Here is a 17,521-nt window from a genome sequence, read left to right as displayed (position 1 = left end):
ATCATAGGTTTCAGCTAGATACGACATGCATGAAGAGACTTCTGGACTCCCTTAGCCGCCGAATCGAGGTCATTATCAAAGCTTTAGCGCAACCTCTCCTTGGAGTGACTAATGTTTTAGCCAGTGCGCTTATCAGAGCTGTAGCCTACCGCATCTACCAGGCTTGCAGTGCGTCGCGTGAGATTAACCCTGATGCTAGCGTGTCGTGGAGCCCCACGCACTATTTATTGGTTTGCCGCCGGAGTAGCGGGTAGAGGTGGCTCGTGGTGTGTGTGTCAGCGGGCTGCGATTGTCGTTCGGATATAACGGGGCGCTCAGCCGTGGGCCGCCAGTGCGTCTCCAGACCCCGCAGTGCAGCTATGCCCAGACGAGGAGCACCACTCGCCTACCGCGCATGCGCAGTCGCCATCCTGGTTGCTTTCGCGGCAACAGCAAGTGCCCGTGAGTACACTACCGTAATCCAGTTCACAGTGCCCCCGCCCTCGTTTTCAGCTCGAAACTACGCCGCCCTTTACTGATGCCCAGTGTAATCTAAAAGCTATTTTTAAAATGCTTCATGAAATTCTAATTTAATTTTAGCAAATCTTAGACAAGGATGTGGGAACTGTGGCAAAATTGTCCAAGTTTCTGATATGGTGTCCAACGCCTAGCAGCTGAAACCAATGTGTGTGTTATAATACATATGACTACGACATGTACGATGCTTGAAATTTACACGCTGCAACCAATTAACTGTGAGGACAGCATGATTTAAACAATATAACAATCATTTTCCTAAAATTATCTTAATATGACGTAGGGCCTAAGAGTTCATAGGAAATAGCTACACAGTGCCGCTCTGGTTGGTTCTCTCGAGTTATCCCCCAAATTTAATAGCCAGGTCATCGTAAAACCTTGCTGTAGTGTTGTACATTTCTTTACGAAAACTTTTTGTTTTCCAAGATCACAACTGAAGCTATACGCTTTGCCACTATCAAGTTTACAATTTCAAATTGCAAGATAAATTCTAGTAAAATTTATGGAAAGAATCCACAGTAATCAGTAAAAAAGTATGTACAAAAGGTTTTTAAGCTAACACGTACTTCAAAAATTGTAGTTACAAAATGTATGCATTAGATACGTCGTGCCACAATATATTATGCAGTATGACATATCAACATATTGATATGATGTGTGAACTTGACGAGCCAATTGTCTGCTGACAATATTGGATGAAGCTATCCAGCTAAAGTGAAAAGCAGATCAAACGATATTGTGTAAACGACCTTTGATTCACTGGAGGTGCCATCACGTTGCAGTTAAGTAAAAATACTATACTTTTACAGAAAAATAAAAAATGTGCAGTAGTCAGAAATAGATTTAGGGGATATTACAATATTTTATACCTGCAATATGAAAATTGTACAATTAGAGCCAATGGATGTTGTGGGTGATAAGCATTGACATTCAAACAGTGCAGTGCATCGGACTACACGTAACTGTCAGACACCACGTGAAACAGTAAAATGTTTGAAAATATAAAACTGAAAAACAATGCACCTTTACAACTTTCAATTGTAGTTTATCATGTATGGTCACTATACATGCAGCAGATCGTCGGCGTAGTGATGGTACTAATTATATACCAGAAGATAATTTTGATTAACGTTCAGGGTACCTAAAAGCATATTCCGTTATTGGCTACTCTTAAATGTATGTCAGTGCTACATTCTCGATAGTAGCACTAATATAATTAAGCAGACCGCACATAATATGCTTTGATAGAAAGCTTACTATGCAGACATAGGACTACGTAGCATATACTTCATAAGAAAACTCAAATGTGATATTCAGCTTCAAGACAGGACTCTAAAATGTGTTACATTTTTACTAAAAAGCAAGAGATTGGAATAGTACTTAATATTCATATTATATAGCCTTTTCAGGTTTTTCAGACAAGACATTTATGTGCTTTTCTCAGAAAAACTGTTTTCACTTTCTGTTAGAATTACGTTGACTTGTACTTTTTGTACATCCTAAATTTTGTCTGTAATGTATGGCATTCCCTATGTTCCTACCATTTTCTTATGGGATTGTTATTGAATTCTATAGTCAACACGTGGTTGACATTATGTTCTACATCCAACATAACAATGTATTAGTTAACTGTAACATTTCTTTTGCCAAAATGAGTTATATAAGTTATAATCGTGTCGTTTTATGAATTGGAAATGCTATATTATTACATTTATAAAATATTGTACCTAGAACTTGTGGCTGCCATATTGTTACATAAGTACATACATCCTACATGTAACATGAGACAGAGCTGCACTGCCTACATATTTTTCATTTACGTTGGTTGTATGAAAGCTAGTACTTACAGTTCTCTTTACCTAAAATGGTTCAAATGGCTCTGAGCACTATGGGACTTAACTTCTGAGGTCATCAGTCCCCTAGAACTTAGAACTACTTAAACCTATCTAACCTAAGGACATCACACACATCCATGCCCGAGGCAGGATTCGAACCTGCGACCGTAGTGATCGCGCGGTTCCTGACTGTAGTGCCTAGAACCGCTCGTCCACACTGGCCGGCTCTCTTCACGTAGTCATTGTGCATCACTGTATGTGATTATGGTATGTGTGCCTTCATACTTATTTCTTTAGCTATTTTTATAACATTTGTAACCACCTTGGACATATTTATAACTGTACTTCTGTACTTGTGCCTTCACACTTACTTGTTTATTTTTATAACATTTCTAATTGTCTTGGACATATTTATCACCTTACGATCGTAGCTTTCAGTTTCGTATTTTTGGCTGTTATTTCGAATAAACACTCGCACGCATGTAAGTGTAGCCAATAATCGAATTTGCTCTCCGGTACCCTGAACATCACCAGTATTAGTTTCTGTTACGTAATTTGTACCGCCACTATGTCGACCGTCCGCTACCTGCCTTGCGACCGTCCATGATAAACTAAAACTGAAATTTATAAAGTTGCATTGTACGAGTAGTTCAGTTTAATGTTTTCAGGCATTCTACTGTTTCATGTAGTGTCTGCCATTTACGTGTAGTCCGATGCATCGCACTATTTGTACGTCAATCTTTATCACCTACGCCATCCATTGGCTCTTTAGATCTGTACAGCTTTCATATTTTACTTATAAAGCATTGCAATATATTCTACATCTGTTTTTAAGTACTGCAATTTTTTGTTATTCTGTGAAAGTACTGCATGTTCACTCAACAGCCATGGCGGCTTCAGTGAATCAAAAGTGGTGCTACACAATATCGGTCAGTCTGCTTATTGCTGTCAAGTGGATACCTTTATCCAATCTTGTCAACAGGCAAGATGGTGCTTTATGTTGCCGCGTCATATCTCTGTGGTGTTTCTGTTATACTGCACAATGAAGTGCTGCATAGCGTGTCTAATTCAAACATTTCGTAACTACAATTTTTAAAGTACGTGCTATTCTAATACTCTCTTCGTACATAATTTTTTGCTAATAACTGTGGAATATGTTCATAAATTTTATGTGAATTTGCCTTACAGTTACGAATTGTAAAGAGGCGACAAAGCGTCTTACTTAAGTAGTCGATGTAGACACTACTTTATGCTATGTCGTATATGCTCCTGCAATAATTATGAAACGATTAATTTCGTCTATTCTTTATATAACGAATATTGGCCAATACATTCTGTAAAATTGCGTACCTGGAAATGGCTGTTTCACTGGTCTAAGCTTGTAATCGATGTATTCTTCTTTCCTATCTTAGCAAATGAAAAGTTTCCTAAATAAGACTACAGGAGTGTAATTAAAGATCGCCTCCAATCTTTAAATATAGTGCTGTAGTCTTCTGCAGGAAACGGTTTGTTCGCCAAGATCGGAAAGAAGGATACATTGGTTACTAGTTTCGATCAGTGAAATAACCATTCCCTGATCTGAAATTATACGGAAAGGTATCAGGTAGTAATAATCTTTATCATTCTACGTTAAGCTTCTTACTCGAAGTCCTTAGCAATGAATACTGAAAGCGTTGTGCGTGTTAGACATAATGCAATTTGAGCCTAAGAAAGGCGCAAACTTTCTTTGTGCAATATTCAGTTCGAATGTAAACGGATGAAATACCAACAAAAAGTTACAGTAAGTTAGTTTCCCGAATGAACAAAGAAAGAAGGGGGAAAATGAAGTTATTCGTGTATAAATTAAATTATCGGTCATCCACAGAGTTATTGATGCCTTTAGTCAATAAATACGTTTTGAAGCAGTACTTACAAATGCGTTTATCAATGTAGAAGGTGAAAGTTTGTGGCAGAAGGAATTATGTAACAGGGAGCAGTACGGTACAGATAAAGATTCGTTGTGCATAGGAGAAGCCAGAAAAGATGCAGTTTATCGGAAACGCATCTCTTGCCTCTAGTCGGTTTGAGTGATGGCTGTCTGCCAGATTAATGATCATAGGGTCACTCGTGGAATCATTTACGATTTACTCTTTAGAAGGCTGATACAGAAATAAAATGAAAGGAGAAGACTACATATGCTGCCACCTGAAAGCTGAAAGATGATGAATTTGGCAAATCAACCAAAGTGCACAAATAATCTCAAAAATGTTTCTAAATACTGCCAACCCAAAATCCCATGCTAAAACTACCAATTCCTAATTCAAAAAGCCGGATTTAGTTCTCGTCTATTAACATAAAGTCTCTTTAAGTGTGACATTATTCCACAAAATGTTGTTCAGTATCGAAAAATCTTTCCTGTTGGTTATGAAAGAGGAAAATGGTGTCGGAACGATGTTATTATACTATCCGAACGTATCAATGGCGCTGTCGCGGAGACATCGGGCAATCTGCGTTTCATGAAACATCCAGACAAATGCTTGATGAGTTTTAGCATGATGTATTCATTCCTTCTGCTACCTTTTCCATGTGATAGCGCTTGACAGTTCAGAAACGAGTGTGAAGTTCAGAGTTATGATGAAGCAGGTTGTCTAACTACACAAAATAACCACAGATGGGTAATTGACGCTGCAATGTTTGAACCCGACGTATGACCTTTAAATGTGTCCGTGAGATTTACCATCTGATTTTTCAGAACTACGTTTGAGACTCATACAGGATATGTAAGAAGCCCTTACAAATATTTACTTTTTGTACAGTCTAAGGTACCTGTTTGGTGGGTAGTGGACTTGCAAATCACGTAATGCTATTTTCTGCTAAGTAACTTTTTCGCGGCATCTTGAACCTTCGAATGAAGTGAAAGCAACGACGTATTAGAAATTTATATGATTTCAGTGTGTTAGTTCGTTGGCGCCAGTAATTAAAGCAGCAATTGCTCGTAAAGCGGAGTGCAGAGTCTTGGGTCAGAACGTGCTGGAAACAGTAGCGCACGTTACCAGAGCTAACGACAGACGTCAGTGCATGTGTAACAGTTTTCTCCGCGGCCGGCTATAGAAAGTAAGTTTCCAGTAAACAGTTACGGGACAGGCGACAAAACGATGTGCTGTTCTCAATTGCTCTGCTACGCAGTCTCTGAATGCAGTGTTCATACGATGTGTATAAATGTTCTGATAAATCGATCATGAACGTATTTAACCACAATGGCAACGGATTAAGATCGTTAGAGGCGACATAAAAAGGCAGCAGGAGATTGTTCGCAATGATTCACATGCATTCATTTCGCTGTAAGTTCCTCCTGCCCTTATATTATTATACTGTAAATAATAGGTAAAAGTAATTTGTTCTTAAATACGTATCAGGATCAAGACGAAAGCTGGAAAATTGGCCGTGAAAAGACATGTTACTAGTCCCACGTTTAAACTACCTTGTGCTCGCAGCCTGCAGTGGTACGTTACACCAGTATGTTCATTTACATCAAAGTAAGACAGACTACATACAGTGCGATTTGGGAGACTCGCCAGGACTATTTATTTACAGTTTTCCTATCAGAATTTAATATCTTTGCTTATTGATATGCAAAGTCTTGCTTATGGCAGCTTCATTTCCTCCTGTAATTGCTAAGCGTTTCTTTTTTCACTTCAGTTTGTAACCATGTGTGTTAAGATGCGAACGAATTATACATTCTAGTTCTAACATGCTGAACGTCTTCATGTATATTTAGATGTTGAAAGGGATTTAAGACAGTGGTTGAGTTCGTGTGAGAATGGGTGAATGCCGAAGACATATGTTATAGTAGGCCTACGTTAGCATATGTTTACCTAGTCAGTAATAACACACAAATTATTGCAACCATGATAAAATGTTAATTTTTATAACAATATAGATTGTCTGTCAGTGCATCCTTGTCCACCAGTATCTATGAAAGTCTTTTAAGTTATTGTAGTATTTTTGTGTGGTACTTCAAGAAAATGTCTCAACAAGGCTGTAACTATACTTTTGCGTAGGTTTCCGTAATTTTCTCAAGTCTTGGTCGACACGAGCTACTTTGTCTGCCCATCTTACGTTTGTACCATGTACAAGAGATCTGTCCAGAAACTACGTAGTTTACATTTCTGTCTCCGAAACTACTGCGCCAAGCACCTAGAGTAACATCAACATTGTTAATTCTCTGGAAGCAAAAGGATGATTGAGATCTTTCTTTTTTTTGTCGCTTGATGCTTGTTGAAATTGTTGCACATGCAGTTATAATTTGGTATACAAATAACTGCATCATTGACACCTATAGAGGTAGCGAAATGGTTAGCACACTGGACTCGCATTCGGGGAAAACGATGATTCAAGCCCGCGAGCGGCCATCCGGATTTAGGTTTCCCGTGATTTCCTTAAATGGCTTCAGGCAAATACCAGGAGGGTTTCTTCCGAATTCTTGTCTAATCCGATGGGACCGATGACCTCGCCGTTTGGTCCTCAAACCAACCAGCCACCTAGAATCAGAAACGAAATTCGGCTTCCTGTTAGTGTTTGTAAACAATACTGCAATCACAAGAAATTCGGAAAAGACTGAAGACGATTATCATACGGAGCGCGATACTGATAGCCGACAATCGCACGAAAGGTGAAATATACTGTGGGAAGTAGTTTTATTAGATGAAAATACGGGGAGGCGTCCACAAACAACAACAAATGACTGATGAAATAAAAGCAGTAACCAATAGGGACATCATTCCGTGATTTTCCTAAATCGCTTCAGGCAAATGCCGGGAGGGTTCCTTTGACAGGATGCGCCCGTTTTCCTTCTCCATCCTTCCCTAATCCGAGTTTTTGCTCCGTCTCTAATGACATCGTTGTCGACAGGACGTTAAACACTAATCTCCTCCTCCCCCTCCATATCATTGACCTAAGAGGGAATATAGAGGAAAGCAAAGCAGACATTATGATTGCACCGCTGAGACAGGAGAAAGAAACATCAGACAGAACACGAAAAATTCATACGAAATGAGAATAGGACAACAGTGAACCACATTATCTGACACACCTTTCACTTTTTTTTCACGTTACAAATTTAACGCTTTGAACGTTATTGCTTCAATCAAATTCCAACGCTTATGGTACAGACGTAAAATCTTTAAATAAAGATTCGAATCTATAGAATATAAATTAATTATTCTGCAGCAGCATATACACAAAAAATATAGTCACCTAGCCTCACAGGGTAAAGGCACACCGGCAACGCTCAGCAGTCTCCGACCCGCGACTTGAGCTCGGTACTTCTCCCTTGACGTTTTATTACCCGAAATATTTTGCTTCTCGTTTTCCGTTCGGAGCTGTGACATTTTTAATGTTTACAGCCCCGCGTACCCTTCCGTCTTTCTCTCTTATATCCGGGATGTGAGTCTCTTTCAAAGGAGTCACGTCATCTTATTGCCCGCTGACAAGAACAGTTCGAAATAACGCAAACCTTGAATAAGTAGCAGCAGTGGTAACATAAGTTAATGGATGGATAAACATATTTAAAAGTGTAACATTTAGTTAGGACTAATCCATGTATTGTCTACTAGTGCAGCTGAACGCATTCATCGTAAATTTCCTTGCTTTGGGAGCCAAAATAAAATGACCTTTTTTTTCTCTTAAAGCAAGACACACATGACACAGATCGTGCTGGGCAGACACGGGCTTTTACCCGCCAGAGAGCCTGGTTGTTATGATAGACTGATTGTTGCGTAGCTGAATGTCTAGGTTGGGTACGTCCGCCATACTACTGCACTTTGTCGTATTGTTGCGTAGCTGAATGTCTAGGTTGGGTTCGTCCGCCATACTACTGCACTTTGTCGTATTTGAAAGAAATTCATTGTCAAACTGAAACTACAACACAAATCCAAAAAACTTACGTTTGATAATGGATATGTCTTAGAGTATTTTGGAGCATGGTATGTACAATTATCGTGCTTGAACGCGAAAAATGCAAGGGGGTTAACTACGTAATTTTTACCCACAGATGAGCTTCATCAAGCTTTGATATCATCTTTCAAAGTGATTGCTTTATTGTTTTCCTTGACCTGCACAAAGTAAAATGGGAAGGTGCTGCGTGTTTAATATAACAGTTGGGAAACATGCATTTTTGTGTATGGGATTGTCTCCGTTTATCCTCGAAACTGTGGCGATGTACGGAATACTTTACGAAAAATGGGAAAAACCTCTAGTGATGATACAAATGTAGAGGGAAAAGCAATCAGTAACCTTATTATTGTCCGCTAGTGCAGCTGAACGCATTCATCGTAAACTTCCTTGCATTGGAAGCCAAAATAAAGTGACTAAGTGACTTTTTTTCTCTCAAAGCATGACACACACGACAAAGATCCTGCTGGGCAGACACGGGCTTTCACCCGCCAGAGATCCTGATTGTGTTGAAAGGCTGATAAATAGTTTGGACAAGAAGAGAATAGAAGCTTTCGAAATGTGGTGCTACAGAAGAATGCTGAAGATTAGATGGGAAGATCACATAACTAATGAGGAGATATTGAACAGAATTGGGGAGAAGAGGAGTTTGTGGCACAACTTGACAAGAACAAGGGACCGGTTGGTAGGACATGTTCTGAGGCATCAAGGGATCACAAATTTAGCATTGGAGGGCAGGCAGCGTGGAGGGTAAAAATCGTAGAGGGAGACCAAGAGATGAATACACTAAGCAGATTCAGAAGGATGTAGGTTGCAGTAAGTACCGGGAGATGAAGAAGCTTGCACAGGGTAGAGTAGCATGGAGAGCTGAATCAAATCAGCCTCAGGACTGAGGACCACAACAACAACAACAACAACAATAACCTTATTATGCTTGAAATGCTTATTTATCCAGCAGACGAGATAATCTGCTGAGGCTATGTACCTTTGAAAGCAAGTTAATTGATACATACACTCATGTTCAGAAAAAACAGATCATCTTGAGCGACTGGAGATGGGACGTTCACATTCAGAGGATATGAAGATTAGTGTGTGCTGCAGAAATGATTAGCATTTCAGTCACCTCGGTTCAGAATGTGTCCTATTGCACAGGGTCCGCCATGGGCCCTGATAACGCCTTCCATGCGTGATGGCATCGAGGTGTATAAAGTGCAAATGACGTTCTGTGGTATAGCCGTCCATGCTGCATACACTGATTCTGTGGTGGTTGGCACTGGGTCACAGTGTTGGACCCGTCATGTCGCCATATCTCTCACATTTTCGATTGGCGGCAAGTCTTTCGATATGGCGAGCCAGGTTGCAGGATGCCATTCACGTAGGTCATGCTGCCCTAGACACACACCAACTGTGATTTGTGGTTGTACACCACACCATAAGGCCTTGAGTTGGCACTGTATATTTAGTGCAAATACAGTCACTGTGATGCCTCTTCCTCTGTCTGCCGCGGAGCCGGCCACGGTGGGCGTGCGGTTCTAGGCGCTTCAGTCCGGAACCGCGGGACTGCTACGGTCGCAGGTTTGAATCCTGCCTCGGGCATGGATGTGTGTGATGTCCTTAGGTTAGTTACGTTTAAGTAGTTCTAAGTTCTAGGGGACTGATGACCTAAGATGTTAAGTCCCATAGTGCTCAGAGCCATTTGAACCATTTTTGTCTGCCGCGAACCAAAATGCGGCTATCAGTTTCACACAAACAGAACCTGGATTCATCGGAAAACATTATCTGATTCCATTTCTATACCCAGTGACGTCTTTCCATACACCATTGCCCTGTAGCATGTTTCTGCACATTCGTCGAAGGTAGGAGGAGAAGCGGACGACGCGCACGTAACACAAGCCGTAACAAACGACGACGGTCTGTCACCCCTGATAGCGTGCTCAAGTCAGACTGGTCCAGTACCTTCGGTTTAGAGCGACAACGAGAGCCGCAGGCACATTTTACTGGTAGGTGGTATTGCGCAGCAATATCGATGTTGTCCTTGAACCCGCGGCCCGACATGTTTCATATGCTAATCATTTCTGCGGACCATACCCTAACGTACGCTGAAGCGTAAAAGAAACTGATATCGGTATGCGTATTCAACTACAGAGATAAGTAAACAGGCAGAATATGGAGCTGCTGTCCACAACTAGTGTGTTGCGCAGTTCTTAGATTGGTCACTGCTGCTAAAATGGCAGGTTATCGAGTATAAGTGTCTGTGAACGTGGCGTTGTTGTCGACACACGAGCAATGGAACAAAGTATCTCCGAGGAAGTGGGGATTTACCCGTACGTGCCGTGAATCACAGGAATCCGGTAAAACATCAAATCTCCGACATGGCTGCGGCAGGGAAAAGATGCTGCAAGAACGGGACCAACGACGACTGAAGAGAATCGTTCAACGAGACAAAAGTGCAACCCTTCCGCAAATTTTTGCAGATTTCAATGCTTGTCCATCAACAAGTGTCAGCTAGCGAACCATTCAGCGAAACGTCGTCGATATGGGCTTTCGGAGCCGGAGGCCCGCTAGTGTAACCTTGATGACCGCACGACACAAAGTTTAACGCCTCGCCTGGGCCCGTGAACTCCGTCATGGGCTGTTGATGACTGGGAACTTGTTAGCTGGTCGGACGAGTCTCGTTTCAGATAATATCGAATGGATGCACATGTACTGGTATGGAGACAACCTCGTGAATCTATGGACCCTGCATGTCAGCAGGGACTGTTCAGGCTGGTGGAGGCTCTGTAATGGTGTGGGCGTGTGCAGTTGGAGTGATATGGGACCCCAGATACGTCTAGATTTGACTCTGGCAGGTGACATGTGTGTAAGCATTCTGTCCTATCAACTGCATCCATTCATATCCATTATGCATTGAGACGGGCAATTCCAGCAGGACCCCACGCCTCCAGAATTGCTACAGAGTAGTTCCAGGAATACTCTTCTGAGTTTAAACTCTTCCGCTGGCCGCCAAACTCCCCAGACATGAACATTATTGATCATGGCTGGGATGCCTTCCAACGGGCTGGTCACAAGAGATCTCCTCCCCATCGTACTCTTACGGATTCCTGGTATCACTTCCCTCCAGCACTACTTGAGACATTACTAGAGTCCATGCCACGTCGTGTTGCGACACTTCTGCTTACACGATATTAGGCAGGTGTACCAGTTTCGTTTGGCTCTTCAGTGTACATATCCTGTGAATATGAACGTCCTATTTGTAGTCGTTCTTGTGTTCTGTTCTTGTGAACGTGAGTGTATTTCACACTTACATGGCAGGCTAGCAGCAGGGCGGCTGAAGCGTCTTTGTTCGGAAATTAGTGAAACTTCGGCGCAAAATGCAGTGGGGTTTCGTGGTAAATGTGTCAGTGGTAAGTCTTCTGAAGTAGTTTGGAAACGCGTCGGATCTAACTTATCACAATAGCTATCGTTAGGTAGGAAACACACATATAGTAGAATTCTTGTCCCTCTTCTAACTGTGTCATTTACAACTACAATAACCTGAAGTTTTTGTAGAGAACAAGGTGTTAGTTTCTCTTTTATCGTGGATCCATGTATAAGTGAATCAAATTCTGCGTGACACAATGTCATTATGTTATACAGGTATATAGTGTAAGTGCCCAAAATATGTAAGAAAAGCACCAGCTATTGTGCTGCAGCTGAGATCTGTGAATGACTCCTCATTCTGTTCCCCTCTTGCACCACAGCACACGATGGCCACAACGCAGACTAAAGGAACTGTAAGCGGTGGCAAAGGTAAATGAGAGCCATACAAGCTATTATTTTAAAAATTTCACGCTGCTCTGTATACGCAAAGCACAGTCGAGATAAAAAGCAGTGAGTTTTGCTGTTACCTCGATAAACATTAGCAAGTAGTTACTGCAGAACACAGAAGCAGCTAGCATAAATTCAAGAGTTACAGAAAAATCTTGGCTAGAAATATAACTTTCTCTCGATTTAACAAGCCAAACTAACTGATTCTTAGTCGAAAAGTTAATGATTATATTTTATACACTGTGTGGAAATAGTCATAGAATATTGTTTATAAGCATAACGTAATTTCATGATACTGATACTTGTTGTTGTTGTTGTTGTTGTGGTCTTCAGTCCTGAGACTGGTTTGATGCAGCTCTCCATGCTACTCTATCCTGTGCGAGCTTCTTCATCTCCCAGTACCTACTGCAACCTACATCCTTCTGAATCTGCTTAGTGTATTCATCTCTTGGTCTCCCCCTCCGATTTTTACCCTCCACGCTGCCCTCCAATACTAAATTGGTGATCCCTTGATGCCTCAGAACATGTCCTACCAGCCGATCCCTTCTTCTGGTCAAGTTGTGCCACAAACGTCTCTCCTCCCCAATCCTATTCAATACTTCCTCATTAGTTATGTGATCTACCCATCTAATCTTCAGCATTCTTCTGTAGCACCACATTTCGAAAGCTTCTATTCTCTTCTTGTCCAAACTATTTACCGTTCATGTTTCACTTCCATACATGGCTACACTCCATACAAATACTTTCAGAAATGACTGCCTGACACTTAAATCTATACTCGATGTCAACAAATTTCTCTTCTTCAGAAACGCTTTCCTTGCCATTGCCAGTCTACATTTTATATCCTCTCTACTTCGACCATCATCAGTTATTTTGCTCCCCAAATAGCAAAACCCCTTTACTACTTTAAGTGTCTCATTTCCTAATCTAATACCCTCAACATCACACGACTTAATTCGAGTACATAACATTATCCTCGTTTTGCTTTTGTTGATGTTCATCTTATATCCTCCCTTCAAGACACCATACATTGCGTTCAACTGCTCTTCCAAGTCCTTTGCTGTCTCTGACAGAATTACAATGTCATCGGCAAACCTCAAAGTTTTTATTTCTTCTCCATGGATTTTAATACCTACTCCGAATTTTTCTTTTGTTTCCTTTACTGCTTGCTCAATATACAGATTGAATAACATCGGGGAGAGGCTACAAGCCTGTCTTACTCCCTTCCCAACCACTGCTACCCTTTCATGTCCCTCGACTCTTATAACTGCCATCTGGTTTCTGTACAAATTGTAAATAGCCTTTCGCTCCCTGTATTTTACCCCTGCCACCCTTAGAATTTGAGAGAGAGTATTCCAGTCAACATTGTCAAAAGCTTTCTCTAAGTCTACAAATGCTAGAAACGTAGATTTGTCTTTCCTTAATCTTTCTTCTAAGATAAGTCGTAAGGTCAGTATTGCCTCACGTGTTCCAGTACTTCTACGGAATCCAAACTGATCTTCCCCGAGGTCGGCTTCTACTAGTTTTTCCATTCGTCTGTAAAGAATACGTGTTAGTATTTTGCAGCTGTGGCTTATTAAACTGATTGTTCGGTAATTTTCACATCTGTCAACACCTGCTTTCTTTGGGATTGGAATTATTACATTCTTCTTGAAGTCTGAGGGTATTTCGCCTGTTTCATACATTTTGCTCACCAGATGGTAGAGTTTTGTCAGGACTTGCTCTCCCAAGGCCGTCAGTAGTTCCAATGGAATGTTGTATACTCCGGGGGCCTTGTTTCGGCTCAGGTCTTTCAGTGCTCAGTCAAACTCTTCACGCAGTATCGTATCTCCCATTTCATCTTCATCTACATCCTCTTCCATTTCCATAATATTGTGCTCAAGTACATCGCCCTTGTACAGACCCTATATATACTCCTTCCACCTTTCTGCTTTCCCTTCTTTGCTTAGAACTGGGTTTCCATCTGAGCTCTTGATGTTCATACAAGTGGTTCTCTTATCTCCAAAGGTCTCTTTAATTTTCCTGTAGGCAGTATCTATCTTACCCTTAGTGAGATAAGCCTCTACATCCTTACATTTGTCCTCTAGCCATCCCTGCTTAGCCATTTTGCACTTCCTGTCGATCTCATTTTTGAGACGTTTGTATTCCTTTTTGCCTGCTTCATTTACTGCATTTTTATATTTTCTCCTTTCATCAATTAAATTCAATATATCTTCTGTTACCCAAGGATTTCTACTAGCCTTCGTCTTTTTACCTACTTGACCCTCTGCTGCCTTCACTACTGCATCCCTCAAAGCTACCCATTCTTGTTCTACTGTATTTCTTTCCTCCATTCCTGTCAATTGTTCCCTTATGCTCTCCCTGAAACTCTGTACAACCTCTGGTTCTTTCAGTTTATCCAGGTCCCATCTCCTTAAATTCCCACCTTTTTGCAGTTTCTTCATTTTTGATCTACAGGTCATAACCAATAGATTGTGGTCAGAGTCCACATCTGCCCCTGGAAATGTCTTACAATTTAAAACCTGGTTCCTAAATCTCTGTCTTGCCATTATATAATCTATCTGATACCTTCTAGTATTTCCAGGGTTCTTCCATGTATACAACCTTCTTTCATGATTCTTAAACCAAGTGTTAGCTATGATTAATTTGTGCTCTGTGCAAAATTCTACCAGGCGGCTTCCTCTTTCATTTCTTAGCCCCAATCCATATTCACCTACTACGTTTCCTCCTCTCCCTTTTCATACACTCGAATTCCAGTCACCCATGACTATTAAATTTTCGTCTCCCTTCACTATCTGAATAATTTCTTTTATTTCATCATACGTTTCTTCAATTTCTTCGTCATCTGCAGACCTAGTTGGCATATAAACTTGTACTACTGTAGTAGGTGTGGGCTTCGTATCTATCTTGGCCACAATAATGCGTTCACTATGCTGTTTGTAGTAGCTTACCCGCATTCCTATTTTCCTATTCATTATTAAACCTACTCCTGCATTACCCCTATTTGACTTTGTGTTTATAACCCTGTAGTCACCTGACCAGAAGTCTTATTCCTCCTGCCACTGAACTTCACTAATTCCCACTATATCTAACTTTGACCTATCCATTTCCCTTTTTAAATTTTCTAATCTACCTGCCCGATTAAGGGATCTGACATTCCACGCTCCGATCCGTAGAACGCCAGTTTTCTTTTTCCTGATAACGACATCCTCTTGAGTAGTCCCCGCCCGGAGATCCGAATGGGGGACCATTTTACCTCCAGAATATTTTACCCAAGAGGACGCCATCATCATTTAATCATACAGTAAAGCTGCATGCCCTCGGGAAAAATTACGGCCATAGTTTCCCCTTGCTTTCAGCCGTTCGCAGTACCAGCACAGCAAGGCCGTTTTGGTTATTGTTACAAGGCCAGATCAGTCAATCATCCAGACTGTTGACCTTGCAACTACTGAAAAGGCTGCTGCCCCTCTTCAGGAACCACACGTTTGTCTGGCCTCTCAACAGATACCCCTCCGTTGTGGTTGTACCTACGGTACGGCTATCTGTATCGCTGAGGCACTGATACTTACGCTAGCGAAAAGCGAAACATCTCTGATGGAAATTACAATGAGATGACAAAAGTCATGATATAGTGATATGCACATATTCAGATGGCGGTAGTATCGCATACACAAGCTATAAAAGAGCAGTGTATTGGCGAAGCTGTGATTTCTTTTCAAGCGATTCATATGAAATAGTTTCCGACTTGATAATGGCGCGGCGGGCATTAACAGACTCTGAACACGCAATGGCAATTGGAGCTAGACGCATGGGACATTCCATTTCGGAAATCGTTGGGAAGTCAATATGCCGCGAACCACAGGTCCGTGTGCCGAGAATACCAAATTTCAGGCATTACCTCTCACTATGGACAACGCAGTGGTCGAAGCCCTTCACTTAACAACGGAGAGCAGCAGCGTTTGTGTAGAATTATCAGTGCTAATAGACGAGCAGCATTCCGTAAAATAACTGCAGGAATCAATGTGGAACGTACGACGAACATATCCGTTAGTACAGTGTGGCGAAATTGGGTGTTAATGGGCTCTGGCAGTAGACAACCGACGCGAGTGCCTTTGCTAACACCGCAGGGCCTCTTGTGGGCTCGTGACCATATCGGATAAACCGTAGACGACGGAAAAACCGTAGCGTGGTTAGATGAGACCGTCAAGACGGTATGAACTGATCGTGGGGTTCGAGTGCGACGCAGACCCCATGAAGCCACGGTGTCAACTTGTCAATAAGGCGCTTTGCAAGATGGTGGTGCGTCTATTACGCACTATGTTTACATTGAATGGACTGTGTCCTTTGGTGCAACTGAATCATTCATTGACCGTAAATGTTTATGTTCGGCTACTCAGAGACCATTTGGAGCCACTCATGGACTTCACGTTTTCAAACAACAATGTCTTGTCAGCGACCCATAATTGTTCCCAGTTTGTTTGAAGAACATTCTGGACAGTTAGAGCGAGTGATTTGGCCACCCAGATCACTGGACATGAATCCCATCGAAAATTTATGAGACATAATTAAAAGGTCAGTTCATGCATAAAATCCTCCACTGGCGATGCAGACCCCGTGATACCACGGACCCAAGTTGTCAATAAGACACTTATTGACTACTACATCGGAATACTATAGTGGTATCATGGGTAAAATTTTCTGCAGGGGACTAGGAGTAAATGTTGTCATTGTTTTTGCGGTCTTCAGTCCAAAGACTGGTTTGATACAGCTGTCCATGCTGCTCTATCCTGTGCAGGCCTCTACATCTCAGAGTAATTACTGTAATCTACATCATTCCTAATCTGTTTACTGTACTCATCTCTTGGTCTCCCTCTATGATTATTACCCCCCCCCCCCCTCCCCACGCATACCTCCAGCACTAAATTGGTGATCCCCTGATGTGTCAGATTGTGTCCTACCAACTACTCCCTTCTCCTAGTCAGGTTCTGCCCCAAATTTCTTTTCTCCCCTATTCTGTTCATTACCTCCTCATTAGTTACGTGATAACCCATCTAATCTTTAGCATTTCTCTGTAGCAACCACATTTCGAAAGCTTCTACTCTCTTTTCATCTAAATTGTTCATTGTCATAGATGGCTACACTTCTTGTGTCTCACTTTCTAATCTAACTCCCTAAAAATCATGTGACTGAATTTGACTACATTTCATTATCTCCGTTTTGATTTTGTTGATGTTTATCTTATATCCTCCTTTCAAGACACTTCAAGATTTCTGCCTGCCCAAGCATCAAAGGCTGCTTCTAAATATAGATATCTAAAGAAGAAACTGCTAAGTACAGATATGGCCATTCCGTTTAATAAGGAGTGTTATAAAAGTGGGCTTGTCCCTAATTATGTGAAAGCCTACATTAATTTCGCAAATTGTAAAAAAGAT

At 41.4% G+C, this 17,521-nt stretch overlaps 1 protein-coding gene across 1 annotated transcript in view; it reads left to right on the top strand.

Annotated features, from left to right (window-relative positions):
- Positions 1 to 357: 357 nt before the first annotated feature.
- The window catches only part of LOC126184297 (CLIP domain-containing serine protease HP8-like), a 65,712-nt gene continuing 48,548 nt past the window's right edge, over positions 358 to 17,521 (top strand). Inside the window, exon 1 of the mRNA XM_049926708.1 lies at positions 358 to 441. Within this exon, the coding sequence (XP_049782665.1) occupies positions 360 to 441 (82 nt within the window). The 5' untranslated portion in view covers positions 358 to 359. The remainder of the gene's footprint in view (positions 442 to 17,521) is intronic.

This window comes from Schistocerca cancellata, chromosome 1, assembly GCF_023864275.1.
Source record: "Schistocerca cancellata isolate TAMUIC-IGC-003103 chromosome 1, iqSchCanc2.1, whole genome shotgun sequence".
Taxonomy (NCBI): Eukaryota; Metazoa; Arthropoda; class Insecta; order Orthoptera; family Acrididae; genus Schistocerca; species Schistocerca cancellata.
This window is presented reverse-complemented; position numbering and strand designations above follow the sequence as displayed.